At 50.6% G+C, this 13,531-nt stretch overlaps 1 protein-coding gene across 8 annotated transcripts in view; it reads left to right on the top strand.

Annotated features, from left to right (window-relative positions):
• The window catches only part of RELT (RELT TNF receptor), a 79,630-nt gene that overhangs the window by 41,257 nt on the left and 24,842 nt on the right, over positions 1–13,531 (top strand). For 4 of the 8 annotated variants that reach the window (XM_030557250.1, XM_030557276.1, XM_030557240.1 and 1 more), the window contains exon 2: positions 4,771–4,853. In XM_030557250.1, coding sequence (XP_030413110.1) covers positions 4,809–4,853 — 45 coding nt within the window. In that variant the 5' untranslated portion in view covers positions 4,771–4,808. Of the gene's footprint in view, positions 1–4,767; positions 4,854–13,531 lie in introns of all 8 variants that reach the window. The other 4 variants (XM_030557269.1, XM_030557293.1, XM_030557259.1 and 1 more) reach the window with 1 other exon arrangement.

The raw sequence follows: 13,531 nt of genomic DNA, 5'->3' as shown, positions 1-13,531 counted from the left end.
CTGATCATGTACAGTAAAGTGCTTTCATTCTGCTTCGAGTGCCAATCCCTGAGTCATGCTGTATAGCGGTGTTTTTTAAAAAAAAAAAAAAAAAAAAAAAAAAAAACCTAAGCTGAACTCCATATTCCCCCAATGAGAAATGGGGAAACTGTTTACCTTGGACTACACTACTGCTTAGGTGGCAGATAAAGTCAGCTTTCTATTTAGCTAGATTTGCCATAACCTCATGCTGTTCAGTCTTAGGAAGCAGGGATCCAAGAAACGCTCCTGGCTTCATTTAAAGTCACAAAAGCAGGACACTTTAAATCTAGGCCTGACTCCTAGGTTGCATTCATGAGCCTAAGGAATGGTAGGAGGGAAAACAGCACAATAAAGACAATGGATTTCAAGAATACAAACTTCAGCAAACTCAGGGAATTGGTAGGAAAGATCCCACAGGAAGCAAGTCTAAGAGGAAAAACAATTCAAGACAGTTGGCAGTTTTTCAGAGACCTTGTTAAGGGCACAAGAGCAAACTATCCCACTGTATACAAAAGATGGGCAGTATAGCAAGAGACCACCCTGGCTTAACCAGGTGATTTTTCAATGATCTGAAACTCCAAAAGAGTCCTACAAAAAATTGTAATTTGACCTAGTTTCCAAGGATGAATACAAACAAACACGAGTATGTAGGGACAAAATTAGAACGGCCAAGGTACAAATGGGATTAAACTAGCTAGAGACGTACAGGGTAACAAGACAACATTCTATAAATATGTTCGAAAGGAAGACCAAGGACAGGGTGGGCCCATTACTCAGGGAGGGGGGAAAAACGAGAACAGTGGCAGAAATGTTAAATAACTTCTTTTGTTAGCGCTTGGAGGTCTAACTCAGTGAAAGCAGCAACGAGTCCTGTGGCACCTTATAGGCTAACAGACGTATTGGAGCATGAGCTTTTGTGGGTGAATACCCACTTCGTCAGATGCATCTCTTTGCTGCTTTTACAGATCCAGACTAACATGGCTACCCCTCTGATACTTAACTCAGTGAAAATGAGGTAGGATCAGAGGCTAAAATAGGGCACGAGCAAGTCTAAAAATTACTTAGATGTCTTCAAGTGACCAGGGCCTGACAAAATACATCCTACAATACTCAAGGAGCTAGCTGAAGAGAGATGAGCCATTAGCGATTATCTTTGAAAAGTCATGGAAGATGGGAGACATACCAGAGGACTAGAAAAGGGGAAGTAGAGTGCTCCTCTATAGAAAGGGAACTAAGGGCAACCTGGGTTATTACAGACCAGTGAACTTAACTTCAGTATACGGAAAGATAGTTAAGCAATCAATTTACTTATCACCTTGTCATCTTCTAGGTGTTTGTAACAGTCAGCATGGATCTGTCAAGAACAAATCATGTCAGATCAACCTGATAGCTTTCTTTGACCGGGTAACAAGCCTTGTGGATAGGGGGGGAGCGGTAGACATGGTAATCTTGACTTTAGTAAAGCTTCCGATACTGTCTTGCGGGACCGGCCCATAAACAAGCGAAGGAAATGCAATCTAAATGGAGCTACTATAGGTGAGTGCATAACTGGTTAGGAAAACTGTTCTCAGAGTAGTAGTCAGTGCTTCAGTCATACTAAAAGCGCATATTGAGTGGGGACCCACAGGGATCGGTTCTGTTCAATATCTTCACCAATGATTCAGATAATGGCATGCAGAATACATGTATAAAGTCTGTGGATGATACCAAGCTAGGAGGGGTTGCAAGCGCTATGGAGGGTAGGATTATAAATCAAAATGATCCAGAGAAATGGTCTGAAGTAAATCTGATGCAATTCAATAAGGACAAATGCAAAGGGTTCTTTCCTAAGTGGAGTAATCTGTTGCATGCATACAGAATGGAAAATGACTGCCTAGGAAAGAGTACTGCAGAAAGGGATCTGGGGGTCATAGTGGATCACCAGCTAAAGTCCAAAAAATAATAAAATAAAAAAAAACATTCTGGGATGTATTAGCTGGAGTGTTATAAGCAAGACACGAGAAGTAATTCTTCTGTTCTACTCTGCGTTGATTAGGCCTCAGCTGGAGTATTGTGTCCAGTTCTGGGCACCACATTTCAGGAAAGATGGGGACAAATTCATGAAAGTCCAGAGAAGAGCAACAAAAGTGATCAGGGATCTAGAAAACATGATTAATGAGGGAAGATTGAAAAAACTGGGTCTATTTAGTGTGGAGAAGAGAAGACTGAGGAGGGACATAAGTTTTCAAGTACATAAAAGGTTGTTACAAGGAGGAGGGAGAAATTTGTTCTTAACTTCTGAGGATAGGACAAGATGCAATAGGCATAAATTGCAGCAACGGCAGCTTAGGTTGGACATTAGGAAAAAGTTCCTAACTGTGAGGATGGTTAAACGGTGGAATAAATTGCCTAGGGAGGCTGTGGAATATCTGTCACTGCAAATTTTTAAGAGCAGGTTAGACAAATCTGTAAGGGATGGTCTAGATAATACTTAGTCCTGCCATGGAACTGGACTAGATGACCTCTAGAGATCCCTTCCAGTCCTATGATTCTGGACTAGATAAAATCCCTCCCTGGGGGTATAATCTCCATTGGAGCCAGTGTTACACCAGGGATGGATTTGACCAGTATTTGTAGTTCACCTGGTTGTGCCTAGCTGTGGCATATACAGCAGTGCATGTGAGACTGCCCTCTGTATGCTGCATCTAAGGTAGTCAGACCACTGAGCCTGTCTAGCAAGTGCTTCCTTTTGAACAAGTCTCTTCCACAAGGACGTCCTAGTACTCCTACCTTTCCTCTAAGCTAAAATCAATTGCTGAGGCTGAAAATACTTGTCTTGGGTGGGGGACGGGGATGACTAGAAACAACCCCCAGGAGCCAAATTCTTCCACCAGCTAAGTACAGGCAACTCACCAATTGCAGTTATGAATTGTCTGTACAACACAATAGGGCCATGATTGCTATTGGCACTGCCGTGACAGTAATAAAGCTCAAATCTGAGGGCAGACCATTTGCCCAGGGTCGGAGATCCCTGTTGATAGTGCTGCCTGACTCCTGGGTTTCTATAAATGACACACATCAACCTTTCCATCTGTGCTCCTTGCCCGACCTCTGTTTCCCTTGCTTAGTTTTTGTCAGAGCGAACAACTGAGCTCCAGACTCCTGGAACAGCTAAATGCCAGTCAGATCCACCTTCTGTGAGGTGGGCTTACGAGAGACTATCAGAATTGGTCACATGCAGCCTAAGCCAACCTGGATACCTTGCCTCTAAGAGCTGAAGGGTGTCCTTGCCTTAGCTGGTGCCACCTACCTTTCTGTGCCACCAGGCCCCTCTTGTCTTTGAGTCTGTAGCCTCTGCCAAGCCTGCCTGCAAATTCAGAAAGATTGAGGTGTAAATACCTGGTGAGTAGAATTTCTGGGGCCACTAGCAGATGCTGAGCTAAGTCTCTAAAGCAAGAGGTTGAACACCATGTGACTCTAACCATCCAGGAAAGTGCAGTTATAGCTCTGAGATGGGACTGAGAGGCAGCACAATCACTTCCCTGGGTTGAAATTTAGAGGTGAAATAAGGGAAATGGCTCATCTTAGGCATCCTTTACAAAGTACTGGAAGTGTGCGACCTCGCTAGCGGCCAATCACAAAGCTTCAGCTGCGCTCAGCATTCTGAAGCAAACCTCGTCAAGATGCAGTGAAATCTTGGCCCCGTTGAAGTCAATGGCAAAACTCCCACTAACTTTAAGCAGGACCAGGATTTCACCCTGTAGTTATAGCCTATGTCTGCTTGCAATGATGCCAACTGGCTTCTGTCCCCTGCTTGTGCCTGCTTTGCCACTGGCTCCAATCCTAAAATCTCCGTGGCGCTCCAGAGAACTGTCTAAAGCAACACGCACTCCCAGGATGCACTGCTAGTAATGAAATAATGCCTTGTACTGTAACGTTTGACAGATGGATTCACTGACAACCGAATCAATCATTAAACGAGTGCAGGTCTCTGGGCATTTAATTGCGGGCTCTGTAGACACAATTAATGTCTAATGCATCATTCTTTAAAATCGTTCTAAGGCCAGGCTCGCTGTAACTGCATCAAGCTTCTTACACATCAGTCAGCATGGAAGTCCTTGCTTGCGGCTTTGGAAACTAGATGTGAGGCTGTTACATGGCTTTCTAAAGCTGCAGCTCTGCAGGGAGAGGCTGGAGACTTTGTAGGAGAAATTTCTGGACTGGCAAGGCAAACCAGGCATATGCCTGTCCAATGGAACAACTTTCCCCCTTGTCTGTCTCTCTTCTCTGCCCATTTTGATGGAGGTTTTCTGTTATACAAGGCCTGATAAGAATGGGGGTCTGTAACTACCCAGATATGTTGGAAAAGAGAGGCAGGTTTTAAATATAGGCCCAATCTGTAAATCTAGTGCTGCTGCTAGTTATGGCCACTGGTGAGTTTCCCACTTAGGTTCCAGGGCTGCTGTACATCACTGGCAACCCTTCCAGGCTCTGCTGCGTGGCACGGATCCAAAGGCGAGGGGGCATGTGCTGTTGGAGGAAGCTTGTCTGATTGTGGGTTTCTTTCCTTTAACTAACCCCAGGTTTCTAAGGCTTCTTGTCGGCTCCCTGTAATTTTCAGGGATAAGCAGGACAGCAGGCCTGTGTGTTGGCTGAAGGTAAATCCGGGTTTGTAATGAGGGTGCTGAGGTGCATCCGTCCTGCTGGATACTGAGCTAGCCATGGAGGAAGGCTGACTCACCAGTGACCCTCCTGTTCCTTGTCCAGCAGGTTCGTTCTGTGGCTTGTTGCAGTCATCGGCCCTCAGGATGAAGAGGAACCTGGTCTGCTGGTTGCTCGTCGTCTTCCTCGCAGTGAGTACAGTATAATCCTGCACTTGTTCTGGTCAGCAAGGCCCAGGCCGGCTGCACCCCATCGAGCACAAGCATGGGGCAGTGATGTAAAGTGGTGGCTGTGAATGCTCATGTATCCCCCCAAGCTGTGGAGAGCAGGGGTGAGGGGGGAGTCATTTTGTAGCTGAGAGGCAGGCAGGCTGCAAGGGAGAAAGCTCTTGTGTTGACTATGGTGAGACTGGATGAAGAGGCAGAGAGGAAGCTGGTGTTAGAGGATGTGTGTGTGTGTGTGGGGGGGGGGGGGAACGCCAGGAGAGAGCTTGGGATAAGCTAATGGAGGGGACTAAATGCAGGCAACAGAGGGAGAGTGACAGTAAAACCAAGCTGCAGCATGCCTCAGCGCCACATGCTCTGCTGTCTGCTTTCCCAGCCTGAAGCTACACCCTGCCACCACACAGAGTCCTGCTGAAGTCAGCTGGGCTGTACCGATCTGAAAGCGGGCTCTGGGCTTCTGACTGTACAGTCTCAGGGCAGGGAGCTCTTCTCCTTACTAGTCTGATCCTACCCAGAGTTCTCCTCTTCGCTACCTTCCAGCCTCTGGGCTCCCTCTAGGCAACCTAGCCACATGGGCAGGAGCAGTGGTGGATTAACAAATTTGGCGCCCCTAGGCCTTCAAAGAATTGCCCTCCCCCCACCCACCAGCTCACCTCTGCTCCCCTGCAGTAAGCTGGGGCGGGGGGGAGAAGGGGAGTTGTGGCGTGCTCTGGGGATGGCAGCAGAGTGGAGGGGAGCTGGGGCAGGGAGCGGTTGCCGGCCCCAGCTCACCTTTGCTCTGTCTCCTCCGATTGCACCACTACTCACTTCTCCTTCCCTCCCTCCCAGCACTTTCATGCGGCAAGCCTAGGAGGGAGGGGGGAAAGGGAAGCACGGTGCCCCTGGGGGAGGAGGCAGACCAGGGATTTGGGGAAGGGGCGGAGTTGGGGAGGAGTCACGAGCACCCCTGGAAATTTGCTGGCCTAGGCCTTGTTGGCCTAGGCGATAATACATTGCTGGGCAGGAGAGGAGGCCAGGTCGAGGCAGATGTGTGCGGCAGCCGCTGGTGCGGGGGGGGCTCCTTGTTTGGCTATCGCAGCCCATCTGGGTGCTGCAGGAGCCGTGCTGTGGGTGGGTGCTGTGCCCAGGCTGATGGGCCAGAAGGAGGGCGGCTGTGATGTGGGAAAAGGGTGTGTGTTTAGTTGAGAGGGAAATAACGCATTTTACTTCAAAAGTCAAAGGGTTAATCCCCTTCCCCCCCCCCCCCCACACACTCTTCCCCCGCCTTGCTGCTTGAAATACACAGCAGGGGAGGCCTGGAAAAGCAGGGAGCTGCCATGCTGGGCACCAGAAGGGTCCCATGTCCTGGCCCAAGGGTCCTTATCCCCGACCTCCTCTCCCCATCCATTAGAGACACGGTGGCAGAGCTGGGCATTGGGTTTGCTGCAATATCTATAAATCAGTGTGGTAGCTCTGGCTCGATCCCTTTAAAAGCTGTGGACGCAGGGTCCCATTGGCCTGTCTCTCCACTCAAACTCATCTGCCCTGAGGCGCTGCTGAGGGACAGATGGGAGGGGGCGGCTATTACCGTGGTTATGGCTGGTCTGCTGCCCCAAGGTGCATCCTGTGGATGAAGTTGAAGTGCTGAAGGGAATTCCTGACTGCCCTGTGCCCCTTGCCTATCCCTGATTACCCTTGGCTAGGAACTGATGGCCCTGGGCAAATGCAAAGTGTTAAGTCAGAGCTGAGCTGCGCTGGCTGATAAGTAGCTGGTCCTGACTGCTGTGGTAAGAGAATAGGTTCCCCAAATCTGCCCTGCTGGTGCGGATGGTTTTGTGGCTCCTTGGCTTGCTGTCTTTGTCCTCCAGCGCTGGGAAGTGTTGCAGACAGCAGAGCCCAGGGTGCTCCACTTGAAAACAGATGTGGTTCCCTGTGTCACTGCTGCAATGTGCTATTCCCATCCTCCGTTACGCTGCGGGAGAAGGCAGTTTCTGAAAGGTTAAAACAGGGATCAGGGCTGGGATTTTGGTGTCAGCTGTGTGATTTACTCAGCCCAGATAGTAGCCATTCTATAAAATCAGCTGACCTCTGCTCAGACCAGGCCAGTAGGGCCCATCCAGCTTTGGAACTGACCCAAGAACAGGGGTCCAGATGAGAGGATCTGAGCTTACCCCATTCTTGCTGCCCTTCGTTAAATTGACCTGGCTCTCTGCAATGCATTCCTAGTGAGGCTCTCCAAGCACTTTGCAAATTGACAAAATTAGTTAATAACTGGTGACTCCCTGGCTGCTTCGTGAGCTGCTGGGTGGAGGCAGAGGCTGCGGTTTTGACCTTTTTTATATCTTAGTACCCAAGATTCAAGAGACCATTTCTCTTCCCAGTGCAGCTGTGATCAGTATGGTATGCTCAAGCTGGAGCACCTATATAAGGGAGTTGCTGGCAGGGCCATGCTCCTTGCAGCCGCCTTAGTTCTGAAATTCACTCCTAATCTTCGGTGTTCCAGAGCTCTCATTTAAAAGGGCACTAATGTATATATTTTTTAAAATGGCTTTACATCCTTTTTGGCTTTTGTCAGGCCTTTTTTTTTATCCCTTAATGTATTTAGTTTTCTTAATTTTTTTCCCCTTACTTGTTAATACATTTTTAACCAAAAACACCATATCTAATTTGGTTGGAAGATCTTTTGGAGGTTTTTGGAATGTCTGAGCGCTTAGACCACCCTCCTTTTTAATTGAGGTGCATTTTTAACAAATTTCTTTTCTCCAGAGATTCCACTAGTCATTTGGCATTAGATAGGTGTAACCACCAGCATGTTTACTGCAGTCACAACTAAGGGTATGTCTACATCTACAATTTTGCAGCACTGGTTGTTACAGCTGTATTAGTACAGCTGTATAGGGCCAGTGCTGCAGAGTGGCCACACTTACAGCAACCAGCGCTGCAAGTGGTGTTAGATGTGGCCACACTGCAGCGCTGTTGGGCGGCTTCAAGGGGGGTTCGGGGAACGCGAGAGCAAACCGGGGAAGGAGACCAGCTTCGCCGCGGTTTGCTCTCGCGTTCCCCGAACCCCCCTGCAAACCGCAGGGAAGGAGACCTGCTTGCTTGGGGGTTCGGGGAACGCGAGAGCAAACCGCAGGGAAGGAGACCTGCTTGCTCGGGGGTTTGGGGAACGCGAGAGCAAACCGGGGAAGGAGACCTGCTTGATTACCAGAGAGGCTTCCTCAGGTATGCTGGGATACCTGCTTATTCCACGGAGGTCAAGAAAAGCGCTGGTAAGTGTCTACACTTGATTACCAGCGCTGGATCACCAGCGCTGGATCCTCTACACCCGAGACAAAACGGGAGTACGGCCAGTGCTGCAAACAGGGAGTTGCAGCGCTGGTGATGCCCTGCAGATGTGTACACCTCCTAAGTTGCAGCGCTGTAACCCCCTCACCAGCGCTGCAACTTTGTGATGTAGACAAGCCCTAAAACTCCCTTCCCTTTCAGTCTCATGAGATGTTAGAACTTAATTGTTTTCACTTGCCATAGTTTTCTAGGGTAGAGAAGACCCGAATTTCCTGGTTTTGGGTTTTGTTTTAAGCAAAGAAACACAGGCAAAGAAACTGAATGAAAATCCTTTCGGGCCACCTTCAAAGGTTGTAAAGAAGCCATAAAAGGGCTTCAGGGCCAATTTTGTTCTGTTTTGTATTACCTTTAACTCTCCAGAGAGCCTTTTCAGAGATATTTGGGTACGAGGAAAGTTTAGGTGAAGGGACATTTGAATAACACTATTGAAAGGCTTAATAGATAATTTTACAGGCAGGTAGGACAGTACCTTGTGAATGGTCAATTATGTATTTTTCATTAATTTAATTTCTGATGTAAAGTACCCATCATAGCTTCTGGACACTGAAGGTAATACTGTATAAACTGAATACTTAATACCTAGCTCACATGTAATGCTTTCCCCTCAGCAGATCTCAAAACACTTTACAGAGGACATCAGTATCATCACCCATTTTACAGATGGGGAAACTGAGGCACAGCAGCAGAGTGACTTGCCCAAAGTCATCCAGTAGTAGAGCCAGAAATAAAATCCAGATCGCCTGAGCCCCAGACCTGTGCTGTATTCACTGGACCACACTGCCTCTCTGTAAAAGCCATGCCACTTCTTTGGCAGATTAGTAGTTCATGAATTAGTCTGTGTATGACGCAACATGTGCATTCCTCGGTCTTTTTACTGTAAAGTCTTATGACACTTTATTTATACACTCCCAGTTGCTATTTTCAACTCTTCATGGGACTGGGCTCATTTTGTATTACACCCATAACTCAACTTCATTTAGCCTCTCCCAGTTCATACAGGCTTTGTCGTTTCAGCTCTGCTGTGCACGGAGGCCCCACTCTGAGATCACAGTTAGAACCTGGTTCCTAACTTGTTAGTGTGTGGATAGATCACAGGTGGAACATTCAGCCTTCAAAGAGAGTGGAGTTCCTCAATCTTTTCATCCATTTTTTTTTCTCCCCCCTCCCCTCCAAATGACAAACAACTTTTTTGGAAGAAAACCAAAACTTTGAGATTTTCATTGTTTTTCGCAAACACTTCCCTGTGATCCTTTGACACCTTTTCTCCCCCGCCCCCCAAACAAAATTTTCCCTTTTAACTTAGATTTATTTCACTTCCGTTTGGGGATTTCCTCCCTTTTCTTCCCTCCCTCACTTTTTTCAGTGGAAGAAAGGGAATGTGGAACAGGAGTGAGGGAAGGAAAAAAGGGGTAAAGGAAAGCCAAAGAAATGAACTGAAACAAATCTGTGAATCAATTTTTGTGTGGTCAAAAAAACTCAAAACTTCTGGGGAAGAGGGAGGGAGGGAGGGAATCCATTTTGTTCTACATATTTCCTGGGAAATGGTCGCCACTTGAGTGTGTTTGCGATGTGGGGTGATGGCAATCTGGGAGGGCTGCTGTTTGCTGTCCCTTGTAGCTGTCCCCATCAAGCCTGCTATTGGCGAATGCAGTGAGTGAACATGCTAATGAACGGTGCCTGTCTTGGTGCCCTGCGCCCCTGCTGAAGCTGCTGCTGTCCAGAGAAGGCAGAGTTGCCAACTTGTGAGTGTAAGGGTCCGGTGCTGGTGCTCGTCCCTCTCTGGCACAGCGGGGAGCCCGGGCGCCTCCCTACAGGCAGCCGTCCATGCAGGGCCCAGACCTGTCAGCAGGGGCTGAGCAACCGAATAGTCTAAGCAATTCAGAGTCCTAGTCCTTCAGCAGGGGCTAAGCTGACACAGGGTCTATGAGCCCGGCCCTGGAGCAGGGGTGGGGCAACAAGCAGTTCAGGCTCAGGGCCCTTCAGCAAGGGCTGAGCAAGTACAGAGTCTATAAGCAGTTCGGGCTCAGACCTTTCAGCAGGGCTGAGCAACACAGTACATAAGCCCGGCCCTTGGGTGGGAAAGGGCAGTAAGCAGCTCACAGCTCAGGGCTGAGCGAATACGAAGTCTATAGCCCAGGCCCTTGGGCAGGGCGAGGCAGCAGGCAGTTCAAACTCAGGCCTTTCAGCAGGGGCTGAGCAACAAGTCAACAGTAGCAGTTTGCAAAGCCCAAGCCCTGGCTCAGGGCAGGGCACCAAACCCAGGTAAGGGTCAGACCCTCAAGCAGGAACTGAACTGTGAGTTAAACAGCACAAGAGGCCTCCTCAGGCCAGGGGGAGGGGGAGTCTGCCACCCTTGGAAGGGTGGCAGGGGGGGACACAGGCCCTCCCACTCCACTGCATCCCAGCCCGGGGCCCTAGCAGCGACAAGGATCCGCTGCAGTCAGTGGGGATCCTGGCCGCAACACACTGACATTGGTTCAGGGTCCCCTGGAGCCTGACTGGGGTCGGCTTTCCCCGGGCCACTTCCAACCTCCCCCTTTCTAGGTGCCTGTCCTTCGCCGGCATCGTCCGGCGGGTCCCAGACTATGGGTTCCCCCGGGTACCGGGCGTAGGGAAGCTCAGGCAGCTCCTCCGGGTACTGGGCACAGGGAAGCTCAGGCCAGCACTCCTCCAGGCACAGGGCAAGCTGGGAGCTCCGGCACCAGCATCTATCCTCTCCAGCAGTCTGCAGCCAACTGAGCACTGGGGCTGGGCTTTTATACTTCCTGTCCCGCCCCTTGACTTCTGGGGGGCGGGGACAGGCAGCAGTGGCTCCGCCCACAGAGGCACCTGTTCTGGCTCGTCCCTCTCAGGCACGGCGGGGAGCCAGGGCACCTCCCTACCGTGAGCTATTTGCCCAGGGACAACGCCTACACCAGTGGGCTCTGGACTCTGCTGGGACCCAACCTGTGCTTCCTCATGAATCTCTTAGGCCCTCTTAAAGAGGGGAATGAAACAACTGAAAATTCATGTGACCCACCCGGGGCTCCCCACTCTCCATTGATGGGCAGGGGAGTGCTGAATAGCTGGGAGGAGAATGGCTGTGACCGAATCCAGCCTCGCTACTTCTGCCAACAGTCCCAGGAGAGGCAAAACCTGGGACTGCTACTAATTCTCCTTCTGGCCCAGCACTGGGCAAGCCGCTGGAATTCTCTGGGGCAGATTCTCAGTCGACGTAAGCTGACTAAGGGCTTGGCAACACTCAAAACTCCAAAGCGGTACCGCGGGAGCGCTCCCGTGGCAGTGCTTTGAAGTGCGAGTGTGGTCGCAGCACCAGTGCTGGGAGAGAGCTCTCCCAGCGCTACAGGTACTCCACCTCCCCATAGGTATTAGCTTACAGCGCTGGGAGCCGCGCTCCCAGTGCTGGGGCACCGTTTACACTGGCGCTTTGCAGCGCTGTAACTTGCTGTGCTCAGAGGTGTGTTTTTTTTCACACCCTTGAGGGAGAAAGTTGCAGTGCTGTAAAGCGCCAGTGGAGCAAAGGCCTAAGCTCTGAGAATTGATAGCAGCTGAGGATCTGGTGCTCTGAGCCTCGACTTACCCATCTGTCAGAGAGCTATTTACCTACCGGACAGGAGTTCTCTACAGAAGCATGCAGCCATGATCAGAACTGCAAGGACCTCTTCAGGCTGGCCACTGATGCTGCATGTAACTCTTTTTGTGTTTCTCTGAGCTTGGCGTGTGACACTAGCCCATCCAGTTTCACTTCCTTGTTCTCCTGCACTAGCTGTTGTGCTAGAAAGTGTTGCACGTCCCTTACTGGGGATTCCTGAAACTTACCAGCCTGCATTGTGCCTCTCCGTTTAGTGACATTGGGGGGGGGCTCTAGCCTAAACTGGGGACCACCCCTTGTGGATGACGTCTCCTTTCTGTAGGCTATGCCATCCCAGATCAGGCCACTGGGCCATCCAGCCTCATGTTTCCTGCTCCTAGCTGTAGTGCTGCAGCTTGGCATAGCAATACTGGCATTCAGGGGGCTGGATCTGCGTTAGTGGGGGAGAACATGAAAGGAGCAGGTGACTAGTGCTGCCTCTTGGAGAAACACAGGGCCAAGCAAACGGCCCGCTAGAACAGGCTAGGTGAGTGCTGTGTCACACGGCTCCCACCTTCCGATCTATTTCTGTCCAGGGCTGAGTGTTGGTTTCTGAAGTGACCAGCACCGCGCTCGGTCTCGGCAAGAGCTGCTGCCCCCGCTTTTGTGCCGATAAGTAGCCTAAAGCTCTCCTGGTGCTTTGTTTGCTTGTTCAGACGGTGTGCAGGGGTTGCCTGGCAGCGCTTTTATCTGGTAGGGTGGCTGGGAGGGGGAGCTGGCAGGTGGAGGGATTGTTCCTGCCTTGCCCCAGGGCTGTAGAACGCCAACTGTCTGCAGTTCTTCTCTCTGCTTCCCCAGAGGCACTGTAGCTACCACATCCCACCTGCAGGGAGTGGGACAGGAGCTTGCCTAGGGATTAGCCTGTGGGAGGCACGTAACCCTCACCCTGACTTGATTGGCTCCTTACTCAGAGGGTGACACAGGCTGCTTATACCCTACCTAACCCAACACACTTGGGTCTAATGAGCTGCTTGCTTTGGCCCTTGGGCTCGGATCCAAGTCAGAATCGGAGCTATCAGTGCAGCTAGGCCCTCCCTGTTCAGCTCCAGGGGCTGGTGGTGGGTGGCTGCCAGGGTTAGTAAGTTCCTCCTGGAACCTTATGACGCCAGCCGCTATCCAGCAGAGTCAAGCCCAGCTCTGGGGGCAGAGGGGAGCAAAGAGCCAATCCCAGCGCTGTGTCATGTAGGCGGTGTGCAGTGAAGTTGAAGCTATGTCATTCCCAGGATGTTCTGCTCCTGAGGGACTTCTGCCCCTAAAAATGATGCGCACAATATTTTAAAATTCTGCCAAACTTTATTTGTCAATAAATAAATGTGGCTCCAGCATGGCAGTGGAGAGCACAGGCCACTAGCTGCATTGAGGTGGGAGATCACCCTGAAGCCCCCACCACCCCCAGTACAGGGACTCGGCTGTGAGGCTGCACCTGCCCCAAGAAAACTCTGGAGTCCTGCCCCTCTGTGCCAGGTGCACCAGGTGTGGTTGGGCAGGCTCAGCCCAGCAGGATCCAAGTGTGGAGGGGCTTAGTGTGTGTGGGGAGGGGAGGGGGGGAATCCAGGTGTGGGGGGTGATGTTTCTGGGTGCAGGCGGCTCAGTGGGAGATCTGGATGCGCAGGGGCAATGGGGCTCAGCGGGGGGTCTGGGTGTAGGGGGGCTCATCAGAGGGGTCTGGGTGTAGTGGGGTCAGGCT

Source organism: Gopherus evgoodei, chromosome 1 (assembly GCF_007399415.2).
Source record: "Gopherus evgoodei ecotype Sinaloan lineage chromosome 1, rGopEvg1_v1.p, whole genome shotgun sequence".
Classification (NCBI taxonomy): domain Eukaryota; kingdom Metazoa; phylum Chordata; order Testudines; family Testudinidae; genus Gopherus; species Gopherus evgoodei.
The sequence above is the reverse complement of the archived record's forward strand: the minus strand, read 5'-3'. Positions and strand labels throughout refer to the sequence as shown.